The sequence below is a fragment of the Gossypium raimondii genome, chromosome 12, assembly GCF_025698545.1.
Source record: "Gossypium raimondii isolate GPD5lz chromosome 12, ASM2569854v1, whole genome shotgun sequence".
In the NCBI taxonomy this organism is placed as follows: domain Eukaryota; kingdom Viridiplantae; phylum Streptophyta; class Magnoliopsida; order Malvales; family Malvaceae; genus Gossypium; species Gossypium raimondii.
Genome location: NC_068576.1, coordinates 11,107,259 through 11,121,441, shown reverse-complemented (window position 1 = coordinate 11,121,441; position 14,183 = coordinate 11,107,259). Strand labels below are relative to the sequence as shown.

The window sequence follows — 14,183 nt, the reverse complement described above, 5'->3', positions numbered from 1 at the left end:
CTTAGAATTCTTCTCACAGATATATATAACCCCATTCCACTTAGTAAAACTTAACAAGTGTCACTTAATTCAAAATTTGTCTTTCCTAATGGCCTACAGATTTCGAGAGAAACATAAATGAGAATCCTGCATAATGGATATTAGACCAGTCAATCCGGTTGGTTCCTAACCAGGTCACTTTACAATCCAACTAACACAAAACTCAGACAAACAAGGCATATTATATATTTGGCGGTAACTCAAACCATAATTACTTTTTTGCTTACACATTCTTTTTCTTTAAATAGCAAAATACCCTGAGATCAAATCTTCACTTACACGGCAGTTACTATGCACCCACACATATTTGTTGGAAGACGCAAATGGGTGAGTTATACTTTGCGAGTTATATTTCACCAAACAAAAAATTTCTCTACTACACACCTTAATCTCAAATACGTCAGGCTTGGGATTCTAAAGCCTTCAAATCATCTCAATTTTGATTTGAGAAGCATTTGTAGATAAAATAATTCCAACAAATTAGAAATTCCCATGTGACTTACAAATTACCATGCATTAAAAAGAATGTATAACTTGCCATGTCATTATTATTTATTTCTACTTTAATTAAGAGAAAAATAAATCTTTTATAATGAGATTATATTCCTCAACAATTACATATATTTAATTGAATTAGATTAATTTATAGAAAATGTGATTATATATATATATATATAAGGTCCTTTTAACTCTCCTGCAGAAATCATGTTCAATAAAAACTTTTTTATTGATTAACACGTACTATAAAAACCAACCACTAACAAAGCACGCACAAGTTCAAAAGCCTAGAAAGAGGATTGAGTATTGAAACTCTCTCCAAATTTTAAAAAAATCTTCCCATGAATCCAAAAAAAAAAAACTCTTGAACAACGTTGTGCATGTTCTTAGGAAATCTCTAAAAGTTAGTTTTCCAATTTGATTACGTTGATGCAAATGAGATCAAATTCATTTAAGTTTAAAAAAATATTTGAAACAAATTTATTCAAGATTAATAATCAAAGATTCTTAGATCAAATTCCTCTAATCTGATTTGGTTTAAAAAAATATTTTTAATATCAAGTCTCCATAACCTTTAAATCTAAATCAAATCATATTTTTAATTAAGCATCTTAACATCTTTTCACATCTATTTTAGGATTAACATTAGACAATCTTTGAAACAAATCAGGTTGATTCAAAATCAATTCTAATAAATTTTGAATTGAATTTTGCCTGAAAAAGAAAAGGTAAAACTATACCTAAAACTTAATAAAAAAGTTTTTTGATTTGTGACGAAATTTTCAAATCATATTTGAATAGAAAATTTGTGTGTGCACTTAATTCCAATAAGAAAACATTCCTAAACCTGACAATATCTTTTAACTTGTCAATGTTTAGTGGCTGAAATTGAAGCCTAGCTAATGGAAGATAGCTATATATTCGACTTTTGTATAGATGAGATGATAAGTTCATATCCGATATGCATGCTTTCCTCTCTATAAAGTTTATTATAATTGATGGACCCATTTTGAACTTGGGTCCAGTTAGAGCTAAGGTCAGTAATTGCAATCATAGATCTGAATATTGCAGAAATAGAATTAAAAAGAACTTGATGGGCAAGTTTTCGATCATTGGTAGGTTACTTCAATGAGTTGGCAAGGAACAATAGCCAATAATGGTGGGGTTTTGGAGTGAGATTAATATCTATTCACCATTACTTAATGAGGAGCCTTTATGGTCAAATCTTGTGGAGACATACCCACATGAAGTTGGTGAACCTCCTTTCAACACACCCTACGCATGGTCTACCCTACCATCACTTATAAGGACAGAATAAAAATATTTTATGCCTCAGATAAATGGGTCTGTTAGGTCAAATAATTTTCTTTTGGATTTAAAATTACTTAATAATCACCCTTCCTGTCCAATATCACTTATACCCCATTATTCAAGCTATTTATTTTACATCTAACGATAGCTGGGCCCTTAGATTTAGAAACTATATCTTATGTCTATTTTTTTTTCCAACCATGAGGTTCTTGAAAATTTATAAGGAGAAAAAAAGCCCATCATTGAATCCATCTCCTACTAGTTAAGTAAATATAAGAGTGAAAATTGGTATTCAAGAAACAAACTAGACATAAGTGGTCTAATACCTTCTATTATGGGGAAGTAAAATTTGAAATTGAGTTGAATCCAATCTTAAATAAAGTAAAATTCTATGAACGTTGATATCTTCAATGAAACTATATCCTTGACTAAGAAGAAAATTAGACCTTCAAAATAAAAAAGATATGGTTGAAAAATATAAACCTATAGTCGCATCTCTAGTGCAAGTATATGGTAATGAAAAAGTTGAAACTCCTCTTATCATCTTCATTTTTAGCTCTTTGAATGAAAACTTCAAGTATAGAATAGAACATGAAGATGCTTGCTGTCATGTATCATGTGACGTGAGTTTCTTTCTTAGATGAAAAGAAAAAGCTGGTCGGGGGATTTGTTTATATTCTGCCTTAAATTGTCACACGTTGTCGGTGGGTCACTCGTATAATCCATTCAATATATCCCATGCAAATATATTTTGCCTTGAAAATTGAGGAGTTTTTTTATTATTAAGCAGCCCATAATCTCTTATCCTCAATGAGCTTCAAGCTATATAAAAAAACCCCATATAAATACCTGTGGAAGTGCATACATATTAAGCAGGTTTGTCCCCGAATCAGTCACAGGATATTTCAAAGTATCTTTGCATGCCGGTTGCTTTGAAATGTTAGAAACATTTACTTGCTTGCTGCTGCACTTAGGCTTTATCCGGATTCAAAAACTGATTTGTTTATGTAAAACTTGAAATAGATAAGTTGAGATTTGGCTTTCTTTTATCTAAATCTGGAGGAGCAATACAGGAAAACCAAGTTACTTTCTCCATTTTCACATTTCCTACCCTCAGTCAGAACTGGCTATTGCATATGGCCCACCTTAATTCTGGGTCGGAATCCCTCAAGCGTTATTGCTTGCTTTACTCCCTTTTGTTCCGTATCGCTCTCCTGTTTTCCTCCCTGTTCCTGATACGGTGATTAAAAATTCTGTCATTTCTTGTGCTGTTCCTGATATTTATCAAAAAAATAATATTAATACTATCAAACTAGAATTATTTTTCTAAAAAGGGAAATTAATACTTTAATAGAAGGTTCATCGAACAACTTGATTTGATTGTTTATTTGTTTAGAGCCAAAGACTTTGGGAGACGTTGAAAACTCACCAAATCAAAAATCTTAATCTGCAGGTGGGAAGCCTCCAAATATCACCCTCACCTTCAAATTGAATTACCTTCAACAGACCTAGAAAAGATTACCCGAAACGCTTTGGAGGGAGCCTCCGTTTTCTGTTATAAACTGACATTCTCACATGGCGTTTATGTCACTGGGTCCCATAGGCCACAAGCTCTCGTTAATGGCTTACATTCTTTTCTGATTCTTTGCCTCTCTTCTACCCAAATCCTTCTCTCTTTATATATAATTTATTGTTATTATATATCCTTTACAAATTCATCTTCACCTTAGGCGACCAGGGTGTTCAAAATCTTTAGAGAGGAAAGCAAAAGAATCCCATTCTCCTCCTTCCAGTTTGCAGTCCCTGGAAAGCTGTACCCTATAACGGGATGGACGTGACAGTGCTCGACAGACAACAAGCAACCTATCCCCTTGAATTATGTGCAAGTTCAGTGCCTCTGTTTCAGAGTTATTTAGGTAGTGGACCAATAGTTGACCTGAAAAGGCCAGAAGCTTATTTGGGTGGTGATGGTTTTCACGAATTTGTCTACTTTCCAGTGGGTGGAGGACCAGAGTTTGGTGACAGTGAAAAGTTGAATTTGGTGCCGCCTGATGCTGCTCCCGGTTACTGTATTTCTCGGACTTCTAGCTGTCAGATGACAGCTTTCCATGCTGCTTCTATGAAAGAGGAAAGAGAGGATATGATTTTGGAGAAAATGGAATCCACCACTGGCAGTGATAGCAGAGAGAGTTTTACCAAGAGAAAAGCTGAGGTTTCTGACTTTGTCTTCACTCTAAATTTATTCACTTTGAAGAACGAGTTTATCAGCTTCTGAATAAATTTAATCAATACGATGCTAAGGTTTTTCTTTGATTAAGGAAAGCAAAACATGTATGAATTGTTTACTCATGTGAATTAGTAGATCAAATCAGTTCAATATGTAGTGTCATTCTTGATGTGCAGGTTGTTGCAGACCATAAAAGCAAAGATAAGAGGATCAAAGGTGAAGTGGAAGGGGAATCTGAGGTGAAAACAAAATGCAGTACACAAGTTTCCAGGAATTCTTCAAAGGAGAATTCCAAGGCTTGTGAGGTTCAGAAGCCGGATTACATTCATGTAAGGGCGCGCCGTGGCCAGGCTACTGACAGTCACAGCTTAGCAGAAAGAGTAAGTTCGAATTTTGTGTCTCGAGTTGTAATTGCTAAGGAAAATTACTAGTAATTTTAACTGGTATGGCCTTTACCTGTCTTTAATATACAGGCCAGAAGGGAAAAGATCAGTAAGAAGATGAAATGTTTGCAAGATTTAGTCCCTGGTTGCAATAAGGTCACAGGGAAAGCTGGAATGCTTGATGAAATAATCAACTATGTTCAGTCTCTCCAAAGACAAGTTGAGGTATGCATATTGATCTTGTTAGACTTGAATATTTTAGTACATCTTTCTGTTTAACTTATCAGGTTGTAATTTAATATTCTTGCAGTTCTTGTCTATGAAAATCGCTGCTCTAAATTCAAGGGTTGAATTCAATGTTGAAAACCTGCCTACAAAAGAGGTAAGAAAACAGCCTCGAGAATTGTCATTTCTCACTGTTTATTGGAGAAAATGAATTACAACAAGTGACTTCTTTTACGACTGACTCGTGCTTAAATAATCATGCAATGAAGTTTCCTGCTTACGTCGCCAATTTTCCAGCAGCCGCTAAGTTACCAGCAATGCCCAATTTGACCTGCTTTCAGTTAAATCCAATGCAAAAAGAAGCTGTAAATTGCATGTTAAATGAAACAATGCATCCTCCCCTAACAGCAACTGAAGGAATTGCAAGTGCTTCTGTTTCTATCCCAGAACAAGCGCTCAGCTCATCCACCATAACTGTAATGTTTCCTGCTTTTATGATGTTAAATACCCTTTTTCCCTGATTTCATGTATGGTGTTCTGAAAATGGCTCAAACTCATCGCAGCAGCTGCAACCTTTTTCAACTTGGAACATGGATCCTCAAGGTCTTTACAATGTGTACGATATGGGGTTCCATTAAGAATGATCAATTAATTTTGTCTCCAACATCAACAGGTAGCTCTAGCAATATTACTCTTATTTTCTTTTCCAATTCCTTTGTACATATGTGTTACTTGGACTCCAGTGTGAGTATCGGACATGAGTCTGTTAGCAGCTAAGGACTGTTTGTTTACTGGTTTTTCTGCAGATACTATTCTTGGAGGGATTGGAATTCTAAATGCTACTATTCACCTTCTTTACAGGCTTTATTTCAGTGATTCTCATAGTTACCATTCCTGAAATCCTAGAAGTATAAAGATGTTTTTTTTTTTTGGACATTATTCACCATGTTAATTCTTACAGAACTTATTACTACGAAAGCTCCATCAAATTACTCAATGAACAAAGTCTTGTTCTTCATGTATAGCCCCACTATTGGAATAAAATATCATCTATATGATCAACCATCATAAGTTTTTACATATTTCCACTTGTATAATGACTAGAGATATATTTCTTGTCTGTATGTTTACTCAATACAATGAATATAGATATGTCTTTGTAGGCTGTGAAAGGAGAGAAAGTGTACAGGACCACGCTAAGACTAGCATAAAAAAGCAGATGGGAATAGAAAATGACAGAGGAGGCATTGTGTTGGAAACTTTAAGTCATTGTTGGGGGGGCAACAAAGATGATAGAGATGAGTGGAAAGGGCAGGAGCTAGGGGAAGAAATGGCCCAGCAGCCGCCCAACTTGTGCCTCATGCAAATATGCAAACTCCTCCATTAGCACTACAAAAAGCAAATGACAGTTCAGTCAGATTGTATTAAAACTAGGATTAAACATCCATCATTCTTGATCATTACGGAGGCCATTAACAGTTTCATTTTCTTCAAGCATATTTGTATCAAACATTTACCCCTATTCGGCATTCATTAACTGATGCAATTAATATCCAGCAATTTTTGTTTTGTCAAATTAGCTAAATGTGCAACAGATGAAAGTTGATGGACCTGAACCTTGCGTACCGTAGGTCCTTACATCTCTTTTATGTTGTATAAATGGTCTATTGCAGGAATCATATTCCTCACCAATCATTTTAATTTGCTTCGGGGGAATTCATCACGTGCTCTCCACTGTCTGATAATAATAAATGTGACCTGATAGGTAGCTGGCTTGGAGAACAAAAGGACATTGAATATGAAATGTGGAAGCTTGTCTGAGATTGAAGAGAAAGAAAGAAAAAAAAAACATGTTGCAGAAAGCAACCATATCTTTAGAACTAAGAACTAATAGAAGATAAGAAGATATAAATCTATATCATGACATGATGAATAGGAAGAAAATGAGTTGATATTGACTCCCTCGTGCTTGTGCTTGTTCTCATCGGATAATAAGCTAGCTTCGAATGGTATCCATGATTAGGTTATTTTATGTTTTATTGCCCCTTCTAATGACATTCTATTTTACACTAATAAAGGCTGTTGACAAAATCCTACAACTTTCAGACAAAACATTCGGTAAAGAATTCGGTAAAGACATTATTTGGTACTTAAATTTGACAATTTCTCTAATATGGTACTTGAGTTATTTTTTGGTCTAATGCGGCACCTAAATTTGACAAAAGTTATATATTTTGGTACCCAAATGTAATGGTGTTAACTTTTTAATATATAATTCAGGTTTTAGGGTTGATCTGATGGAAGTAAATTGCTAATATTATTAGGTATGAATTTTTCTTTATTTTGTTAATGAATAAATTTAGAATTAATTATGAATTTGTTTAATTTATCAAATACAATACGGTGGATGTTATTAGCCATTAACTTTTATTAAACCAAATCCTAAAACCTGCATTAAACATTAAAAAGTCAAGGCTTAATGCATAATTTGGTACTTGAGTTTGACACTATTTTCTAATGTAGTACTTGTGTTATTTTTGGTTCAACATGGTACATATATTTGACAAAAATTATATATTTTGGTGCTTCAAGATAACATTATTAACTTTTAGTATTTAATTTGTTTTAGAGTTAATTTGATGAAGAATTTTCATCAAATCAACCCTTAAATAAGAATTTTTATCAAATCCCTTAAATAAGAATTAAATGACATTCACCAGATCGTATTTGACTAATTAAACACAAAGTTAAACAAATTCACAAGTAACACTAAATTTCTTCTATTAATAAAATCAAGAAAAATTCAAACCTAATAATATTAATAATTAGCTTTTATCATATCAATCTTAAAACCTGAATTAAACACTAAAAATTAACATGTCACCTTTGTATACCAAAATATATAACTTTTGTCATACATGTATCACAATGGACCAAAAATAATACAAATACCACATTAGAAGAAAGTGGCAAACTCGGTACCAAATGATAAATTAAACCAAAAGTTAACATTGTTATTTCAAGTACCAAAATGTATAACTATTGTTAAATACAAGAACCACATTGAATCAAAAAATAACGTAGATACCACATTAGAAAAAGTGTCAAACTTTGATACCAAACTATGCATTAAGCCTTGAAATAATTCAAAATAAAATAAAAACTTAATAAATATTATATACTATTTTATCCTTTTAGATATAGAACTAAATCATTTCTTTTAAATTTAAGTTTAAAATTTTTTTACTCGTACCAAGATGTGGAATAGACCATTGCCAATCAAATGGAAATCCAACGACGGTTGGGATGCAGCATTGCACCAAATGTTTACCAAGCCCACTTCGGACATCACATGACCGCGACACATCATAGGGGCATGCATACCTCCATTCATATTGAACACTTTTCTCGCTATCGTTCCCATATGATAATTGATAAAATTAACATATTTTAATCTCGTTCTTAATGCGTTTTTGGATGATTATTTATGCAAATTGGTGAATTTTATGCTCCTAATCCTTTAAATTCATGTTTTTATATTTAGGAGAGCATTTGGGAGCAAAAGGAGTGAAAAAGAGCAAAAATAGACAAATAGAGTAGATTTTAAGAGCCACACGAGCTGGTATACGGCCATGTGTCAAACCTTGTCGATTTCACGATTCGCATCCCAAACACGCGGAAAAACCTTAGGCTTTCTGGGCATTCTAAAGTCTATAAATACCAAATAGAGTAAGAGAAGATGGAGCAATCAGAGAATATTGAAGAAAACAACTCAAAGAACACCATTGGAGCCAACTCTGAAGCATATTTCCATCAAGATTGAAGACCTCCTTTTAATTTCTTTTGAATTTTTTATGAGTTTCTTTATTTCCTATGGTTATTATGTCTTTATGATGTTTTTATTCACAATTATGAACTAATTTCCTAGATACTTAGGGGAGATTAACCCTATGATGAATTCTATTATTTGATTTTTGTATTATGCGATAAATATATGATTCTTGTTCTTAATTATGTGTGTTTATCTCTTGTTTTAATATTTTCGGGATATTAATTCATGTTTAATGTGCTTAAATTAAAGGAAGAAAAGTCTCTGTTTAAGAGTAGATCTAGCATAATTGAGTGGAGCTACATGCAATCCTAGAAATAGGACGACATAAATATATCATATTAGAGTCAAATCTAATAAGGGAATCCATAGATTGAGTTAATGCAATGATAGGGGTTTCAATTAGAAATAAATTTCAATTAATCAACCTAGAGTTAGTTGCTCTTAGTCTCGAAAGATACCAAGTGAATAAATCGTTTAATTTAGATTCATAATGATAGATGAAGTCTAGGTGTATTGTTCCCTAGGTATTGTTTCGCTCATTGGTTATTATTCAATTATTTTCCTGATTTATTCTCTGCTGAGTTCTTTAGTTAATTAATTTAGTATATTTTAGCTTAAATCAATCACTCCGATTTGTCGGTTAAATAATAGGAAAACGGTAATTACTAATACTTTTAGTTATCGTGGATATGATATCTTTACTCACCGTAGCTATACTATTTATCGATAGGTGCACTTGGCTTTGTCGTAACTTTAGTTAGTTTCGTGACACATCACCATACTTGGAATGCCAACCCTTTTGCTGCTAATTTCTCTTCATATACGGGCAGCCCCCAACAACCTTCTCTTTTAACAAGTACCTTTATTGATCCATAAGAGGATTCTCATCAACATTCTACCCTATCGAACATGAGATCTCATATACAAACCACCAGAATGGATCAAACCAGTCAATAAACTATTCTCACATTGTATAAAGCAATCCCTGTGAAAACTAAAACTATCAAACAGGAACCTGACGTGCATACAAGTTCATTTTTCAACTATTAAGTTGCATACAACTATAACTTAGAGGATGAAAATTTTAACATAATTTACAAACATATGTAGCAATATGAGTTGTCTGATGACATTTATCCCCATAATAATCTTTACCACGAGGTACTCATTCAACCAATTGACAACCGATCAAGGTGCATAATTACTAGGGAATATGTCAAAGGTATCATAAATGATCAATACTACCAAGAACCTAGCCTTGCTAACAGGCCTTTTAACGCACTTTCTACGGCTATGGGATGTGATAATATTGCTTTAAGCCAAACTTTGCAATTTTATGTTTAGGTGCGGCACTTATATTCTCCTACATCCCCTCATACTAACAATACTTTTGTTATTTTGAATGATCCTATGGTAGAACACCAAGAGTCGGTTGTTGGAATAATGGTGCAAAGGCCTCAATACCAAGGTATACACATCAATAAACTTAACAACGACTCTTACCCTCCTCCACCTCAAGTCAATGATCCAAAAGATAAAGGAAAGGCAGTTGCATGTAACCCAGGCTCACAATCTAATTCCTCTAGTTCGAAGAGGAAAGGAACTAATGATGATGAATTTGATTCAGTGGCTAAGGCCATTGGTTTTATGTTAGCTTGTTTTATATTAATTTAGCTAATAAAAAATTAAGTATAGTTGAAACCGGTCCATTTGTGATGCTCCATACATAGATCCGGTGAATGGGTGGGCGTAAGGTGTTACAGGGAATTATTTACCCTATTAGTTATTCGGACTAGTTTGGATATAGTTGCATGCCATAGGGTCATGAATTATTATTGAAAACCATCATTTCCAGACAATTCGGGTGGTGGTATGTACATGTCCAATATTGTTGGGCAACCCGGGTGGTGGTATATACATGTCCAATGTCATCATTGTTGAGCAACCCAAGGTGACGGATCCACGTATCCATTCTAAGTCCGTGTCTGGTTAATAGGTTTATAAAATATGAATTGATTAAATGGTATGTGAACTGAAATGTAATTGAAATGTGATTTTCGACAGCATGTGAAAGATCATGCAAAATGAGTTAAAATTGAGCCCTAGGAGCCAATTGAATTACAGTGAGCCAAAAGGCTCAAAAATGGTTGAAATGTTGGCATAAAATTGAATATATATATATATGTTGGAAAAAGTATGGTTTGAAAACGGTTTTCTTGCACAGCGGTAAATTAAAATTTTGAAAATTGAGTCGGTTCGTGATATTTATAACAATAAACCTTAAACCTACTTCGCATCTATGTTTTTGGCCAGATGAATCCTTGTCATTCGTGGCTTTCAATCAAAGGGTTTTATCTGCTATTCTTGTACCATGAACTACTTCGAGTGTGGGCATGAATGATTCGAACCAAACACAAAATCAAAACTAGTTTTCTTTGTTCAAGTGTGAAAATGAAAATCTCTTCTCAAATAGAAACTGATAGAAATTATTATTCTGGAAAATGGGTTCAATAGTTGAGAATAAATTCTCTCTATTTTCGGGCAGCGTAACAATATCTTAAAGTTATCCAAATAGCCCTACCGATGCCATCTATTTATAAGGAAAAGAGGTAGAACCCTTTTTGAATTGTAGAAGTTTATTTAATCTAGAAGTATAAGGGGGCAGCAACCCTAGTTAATAATACTAGGTTTTCTCGTCCCCCTCATCAACATGAAAAGATTTTGGGCCTCTCCCATATCGGGTCTAATTACAAGTACTTCCTAGGCTTTTAACCCAATACCTTATAATTCGGTCCAACTCAATATTTATTTTTCTATTTCCCAAAATAAACATCTCAATATATATACAATTAAATAATCTTCTCAACCCAATTCTAATTCCATTAAAATCATGACGACTTTACCGTGAAATAATCTATGAGAAAATATATTGAATATTTCTACATTCAACGGTTCACTATAACCAAATGATTTATTTCCATTTTCGAACTCCGTTTAATTTGAAAAACATAAATTTATTTCTAAGTCATTTTCATTTTCATTTTAGAGAAAACTATAATCATTTCCAAATGTTTCAGATTTCTCCATTTTCACTATTTCATCTATTTCTATTCATTTGATTCCACATGCAATTCATTTCTAGTTTCAACGAGCTAGCGGAGAGACCGATTGGATATATGCAATTGAGGCTCAAATTATTTATAATTAAGTTCTAACTTTTCAAACACAATTAATTATATATTCATTTAGTCATAAAGTTATTCCACTATAGTATCCTAACTGAGCTCTCCCCAATGACATACCATTACGAAAGCAACTCGATCAACTCTCGTCTAATAACCTTGTCATAAGTGTGTTACCCTCATATCCCTTCTCCCAATATGATCCATCTCATGGTAATCATTATATCTTCCTTCATAAAAAGTCAATTACTATCAAATAGTATCAAGTCATTCATCACAAAGATAAATAACCCGTGGCCACGTTTACTTTTCATCAACCATGTAATGCCAATGAAAGGATATCATTTACCCATCTCTCGAGCTATGAATTGCACTGTTTTGAATGATGCTACATATTGTATAAGTGGTATACCCAACGTACCAGCTTTTGGTTCCTTATCTATTTGAACTAAAGCTTTTACTTACATCAAAGTATACGAGTCAGCATACATAGTCTGTCATCCACTCAGGATTTATGTATGTCACGCTATGAACATCACAAGTGAATAGATCCATAAATGGATTCAAGATCTATTCTTCTTGGGTCCTATCTGATATACTGTCAGTCTAGTCAGTCACATTTATGTCTATCTTCTGGGAGTCATCCGCTCCGATGTCCAAGACAAAGCATCTCTCCAATTGGACTTGATAGATGACATATTAGTCTTTCAATCGTTTGCTCATTTCCAATTAGACTAATGACATGTATAGGTTTGTCAACTAATATAAGATATCTTTCTATATTACGATTCGACCACGTAATATCGCTTAGTATTAGTTTAAACATTAGACAACCAGTGAGCTAATATTTTCTTCTATTTTGCTTTGCGTGCAAAAATCATATGAGGAAAATTATACAAAGTATATTAATATAATCCATGAATTTGTTTTATTAACCAACTGCTCAAAAAATTACAAGTTTACAAAAGAATATACTACACTCAAGGCACTAGATCCAACAATATGTATATATGTATACATGCTGATAATGGTAGATGAAATAATATATGTGTGTCTATAGTTGTCAACATGAATTGGTTAAACACTATATGCAATGAATCAAAAAAGGCAAATTTAGGTGCATTCATAGTGAATTGGTGTGTAAGAATGCATTTATGTATACTTAAGTAGTAATGTAAGTTTTTGGCATGAAATTGCATGAGAATAGGTTGTATATTGAGCTTGAATTGGATGTATTATATTGACTTGAATCATGGAAATTGTTGTGCAGAAGCGTGTAAAAGAGTAAAATTATTGTACTAAAAAATCACACTAAGGTCAATTCCCAGGAAAGAGAGGTGGATCACAAAGATCGCTTAAGTACCAAGTCTTTCCTAGCCAGAATATCCCTCAATCGTAATTTAATAGAACAATAAATCACTACAATCACACTCACAATTCATGCAGAATAATACAATAAAGAACACAAGAATTTAACGAGGTTCAGCAAATTTTGCCTACGTCCTCGGGCACTACCAAATATATTTCACTCCAAAATACAAGTGAGAATTTACAAAGAGAGAGAGAGAAAACAATGCCTTAAGTAGAGAATGGAAAATTTGGGATGATGAAGAAGAGAAATGGTTAGGCCTATTTATAGTTGAGGTTCAGGGATCAAAATTGCAATTATCTTATGCCAAATCTCAATCCCACTTTTGGTGCCTTAAATCCCAAATTTTGATACCTATATCTTTCTGATACCCATATATTTGACTTTCTATAAATATGGATGATTTTCAATAATTTCCACCTTGAAGATTTGATTCGAATAATCTTATCTTCACACAATTCTCTCTGCCTTTGTCAACAACACTTGATAGTGCCTTCTTCAATTGTTAAACTTGCCCTTTCATAAACTGATCAAATCGCTTGTACCACTGCCTCGGAGATTGTTTCAATCCATAAAGCGACTTTTTCAGTTTGCAAACCCAATTTTCTTTATCAGCAACCTTGAATCCATCTAGCTGAGTCACATAAATTTCCTCTTCTAAATCACCATGTAAAAATGTGGTCTTCACATCGAGCTGAACTAGTTCAAGATCATATTGCACAATCAAGGCTAGAAAAATTCGAATAGACGAATGCTTCACAACTGGATAAAACACTTTATTGTAGTCTATTCCTTTTTTTTCTGAGCGTAACCCTTTGCTACCAATCTAGCCTTGTATCAAACTTCATTTTTACCAGGAAATCTTTCCTTCTTTGCATATACCTATTTGCATCCAATTGCCTTCTTTCCTTTGGGTAGTGTCACCAACTCCCAAGTCCTATTTTTATGAAGAGACTGCATTTTTTCATTCATAGCTTGCTTCCACTTTACACCATCAGGGTTACTTCTTGCTTCTGTGTAAGTAGAAGGAATATCATCATCTGCAATTGGAAGTTCATAGGCCACCATATCATCAAAGCGAGCAGGCATACGAATCTCTCTTCTTGGCCTCCTATAT

The 14,183-nt window shown here is 33.5% G+C and overlaps 1 protein-coding gene across 6 annotated transcripts; it reads left to right on the top strand.

The window, feature by feature from the left end:
• The first annotated feature begins 3,264 nt into the window (after positions 1 to 3,264).
• On the top strand, positions 3,265 to 6,259 carry LOC105763278 (transcription factor BEE 2). 6 transcript variants are annotated; one of them, XM_012581429.2, is made up of 7 exons: positions 3,268 to 4,054; positions 4,252 to 4,455; positions 4,549 to 4,683; positions 4,769 to 4,840; positions 4,953 to 5,159; positions 5,247 to 5,356; positions 5,490 to 5,765. In XM_012581429.2, exons 1-6 carry the CDS (start codon positions 3,677 to 3,679, stop codon positions 5,319 to 5,321), a joined length of 1,071 nt encoding a protein of 356 aa, XP_012436883.2. In that variant the 5' UTR covers positions 3,268 to 3,676; the 3' UTR covers positions 5,322 to 5,356; positions 5,490 to 5,765. The 6 variants fall into 6 exon arrangements, with proteins under 6 accessions (XP_052481682.1, XP_012436883.2, XP_052481681.1 ...); XM_052625721.1 differs by lacking the exon at positions 5,490 to 5,765 and adding an exon at positions 5,847 to 6,259 and having other exon boundaries at positions 3,269 to 4,060; positions 5,250 to 5,356; XM_012581428.2 differs by having other exon boundaries at positions 3,272 to 4,060; positions 5,250 to 5,356.
• Positions 6,260 to 14,183: the final 7,924 nt, after the last annotated feature.